The sequence below is a fragment of the Ziziphus jujuba genome, chromosome 12 (assembly GCF_031755915.1).
Source record: "Ziziphus jujuba cultivar Dongzao chromosome 12, ASM3175591v1".
Taxonomy (NCBI): domain Eukaryota; kingdom Viridiplantae; phylum Streptophyta; class Magnoliopsida; order Rosales; family Rhamnaceae; genus Ziziphus; species Ziziphus jujuba.
Genome location: NC_083390.1, coordinates 25,260,922 through 25,264,543, shown reverse-complemented (window position 1 = coordinate 25,264,543; position 3,622 = coordinate 25,260,922). Strand labels below are relative to the sequence as shown.

At 33.9% G+C, this 3,622-nt stretch overlaps 1 protein-coding gene across 1 annotated transcript; it reads right to left on the bottom strand.

Annotated features, from left to right (window-relative positions):
- Positions 1-643: 643 nt before the first annotated feature.
- On the bottom strand, positions 644-2,112 carry LOC107417614 (transcription factor TCP20). The gene is made up of 2 exons (XM_016026226.4): positions 966-2,112; positions 644-869 (listed from the first exon to the last, which is right to left on the bottom strand). Exon 1 carries the CDS (start codon positions 1,964-1,966, stop codon positions 1,112-1,114), a length of 855 nt encoding a protein of 284 aa, XP_015881712.1. The 5' UTR covers positions 1,967-2,112; the 3' UTR covers positions 644-869; positions 966-1,111.
- Between the last annotated feature and the right edge of the window lie 1,510 nt (positions 2,113-3,622).

Below are 3,622 nucleotides of genomic sequence, written 5' to 3'. Positions count from 1 at the left end.
ATAACACACTTAACAGAACATAGAGTTATTTGGGACAAGCTAGGTCACTGGTCCATGATGACAAATAAAACATATATATTTTTTTTGGAAAGAAAAAATATCCTACAATTTTAACCGCTCTTGTTCCTTCATATTTCATAATTGGTTTGTTCTATATATATATATATATATATATGTAAAAGAAGTTTTTATTATATATATATATATATATGTAAAAGAAGTTAATAATAATAAATAAATGAAAGTAAAAGAATTGGTTTGGCCTCGGTTTTCTCAATATTTGAGATCCTTTCCCTACCAACCTAAGAGATGAGCAATAAAATATATTTGCATACATTACAAACTTGAATCTCCTCAATATTTTGGTCAACATGTCTGAAAATTTGTTTGATAGCGTACACAATATGATTAGAATATCAGATAGACCAATTGCAAAACATTGTTAAGTTCTTATAGATGAAGGATTGGAAATTATTTTGTTGTGAGGTAAAGAATAATGTCATGCATGAATTTCATAAAACTTCTACATAATCAAAGAAAGGGATTATCATAAAAAGCTCATTCAACCTGAACAGCAAAAAATTAGAAAACAAGAAATGAAAAGTATGCAAGCTGAATAAATATCATACAATTTTCCAGAGAATAAGGAATCCAATATTGCTTGAGCAAATATAATAATATGATTTTTCCTGTTGAATTTTCTTAAACAGACAATTTTCCATTCTGGTAAGCAAAACTGTAAGCAAAAATTGCCTGGCAGAGCCAGTAAAGTAACTTTAATAAATACACTCTAAAATACAAATAAGAAACTTAAATCAAAATCCAAACCTTAGAAAAACCTGTTTATCTTCTTCCTTGCATAGTTCATCCTGCAGGTGACAAAATTGATTGTTCAAAAAGAACTCAACTGTGTGTTTGCCTCTTTTTTTTTTTTTGGGGGAAAAGAGAGAGAGATAGAGAGGAACCTGATAGAATGAAAATTTTTGGTAAAATTGAAGGGAAACCAAGCAAGTCAGAGCCTTAATCAAACCCTCCAAATTCAATTATATTATATCCCACTTGAGTTTGAATATTCTTCCTATCTTGTTCATCTACTTTTTGAAGTTTCTGTCTACCCTCTTGATCCTTGAGAATCATCTTTCTCTGGAGATTCTTGCTGAGGTCTCTGCCCCATCTGCTGCTGAAGCTGGCTCAAAGCCTCAGAGTTAATAACCCGAAAATGACCGTCCTGCGAAAGACCAAGCTCTAAACCAGGAACTTGCTGGTTATTTCCACTCAATATTGTAGGAAAACTCATCGAACCCAAATTCATACCAGGAAAGTCAAATCCATGGAATCCAAACTTGGGCAGCATGTTCAAGTTTTCACTTGCGAAATTCGACGTTGACTGACCGGGATTTTGGATAAACCCTGATCCAACCCCACTTAGAGAAGGCCAAACCCCACTTGGCAATTGAGATCTGCCCAAGTTCCCACTCATAAATGCCCAGTTGGCCCTACCTACAGACCCAATTCCTCCTGGTCCCAGCTCTTCCATCTTTGTATGCAAAGCAGAGGAAACAGAGTTCCCCTGTTCAGAAACAGAGGACCCTGTTAGAGCCAGAGCAGAAGCCGGAATAGTCCCGGTACCGGTGGCGGCGATGATCGACGGCTCAGCTTGCTGTAAAAGCCACTGAATGGTTTCACCATCAGATTTGTGACCCAATTCCCTGGTCAATTGGAAAACCCTGGCGGCGCAAAGAGCTGGCATCCTTATCCTTCTTCCTCTGCCATCAACTTTTTTGTGGCGGTCTTTGTTGGAGTTTCTCTTGGGAGCTAATTGCTTCTTGTTATCTTCTTTGTTTGCAATCATAATTTGGAAGTCCTTGATTTCAGCAGGTTTGTTCTCTGCCATGTCTGCTTTTGGGGAATGACCCAATAAGGTGGGCACCTCTTGTGGATTGTAATTTGAGCCCTTTGGTTCCATGAGAAAAACAGGGGAAGATATATTGGGAGAAACACCTTTTTTTTATGATTGATTGAACAAACACAACTTGCCATCAAAAAACAAAAATAAAAATAAAAATAAAAATAAAGGCCTAGACTTTCATGACCTTTGATGTTATTGTCAATGGGAAAACTAGCTAGCTTCTTGTTCAATTATTGAAACCAATTTTTAATTTTCAAATTAATGTTACTATTCATTTCTATTTCCAATTTTGCCCGTTTACTTTTTAATCCCCATGCTTAAAAATTTTCACCTTTAAATCAAAACCAAATCATTATATTCTTCAACCATGATGAGAAAAATTGAATAATTTAACTTACTTATCATATAGAAAATAAAAAGGCATAAGCCCCCAAAATACTACATCACGACAAATAGGTGAATGGTTCATTATCTCATGGCTTGCAATCGTGATAAAGTAGATAAGTATAGATAATCTTATTGGTCCTTTTTATATTTTTATACCAAAAAAAAAAAAATAGAGAGAAAATCTAAACTCCGCTCGTCAAAATTTTGCTGCTTTTCTAGTTTCTGATAACAATAATAAATGCTGTTTTTTCACCCCAAAGAAATAAAACAAATGCTGTTTTCCTACGTTCCAGTCCATGCAGTATTTCCGCGTTTATTTTCCTTCTTACCCTTTTTCTTGAAGCATAAAATTTTGACCATTTTACTGATAATTGACGCAAGCAACCATCTCAAAAAAGGAAAAAAGCTATAATCTTTCGGTTTTGCTACTTTGCTTATGGGCTTTCATGTATGCTTTTTTTTTTTTTTTTTTTTTTGGGTAAATAATAGGTACATATATATATGTTTGGTCTCCATGAATGACGCAAAGGGTGCTTTCTCAAACTGCACAAGATTCTGAAAATAATAGATCCAAAAAAATGATGTCATTGCCCAGGGTTTGGTGCTGAGATTAAGTAGGTCCTTGAAATAGTTCGGATATATATATATATATATATTCTCATACTGTTGCACTTTATGGGTCATGCAGTGAAGCCTAATAGCTTCCCCCTTATTTTCTTTTATTATCTCATACCCAATCATGAAACATGGATGTGCAGGTAGTCCCATCTTCTTGATAAGAAAAATATCATTGAATTTCAGCAAAAATATGATTAAAAATTTGCAATATATGTAGTAGAAGCAAATACTTTTCTCTAGTTCATTTATTTAATAGAAGGGGATAGGAAGTGGAATGATGATGCGGTTGCTTTCAAAGCTAGACTAGGAAATTAAATACTTAAATCATTTAAAAAATTAAGAAAAATTTCCTGACTATTTTTTCAAATAATAATAATATTCATGGAAAAACTTTGTAGAAAAATCAATTGCAAAGTTTAACTGCATATGAGGCTCCCAAAAAAAAAAAAAAAAAAAAAAAAGTAGGGGATGACTTTTCTCCCCTTGCTTATCTGTTTGTTTGGAGGGTTTGCTTTTTTCTTGAGAGAATGGGCAAAATTTTCTTTGGGTTTAATAATAATGGGTAGGTATGATTAATGTGACCGGTTCTTGTTGTTGCCCACCAAGGAGACATAAACAGGGGCAATTCAAAAAGCTTGCTATTGACATATCACCCAAATCACATAAATTCAAAAGTTGTATTTGTAAAAATTCTTACTTTAGTAGGTG

What these genes read in the sequence shown, in the direction of transcription:
- LOC107417614 (XM_016026226.4), bottom strand. Translation starts at nt 1,966, where the DNA reads ATGGAACCAAAGGGCTCAAATTACAATCCACAAGAGGTGCCCACCTTA.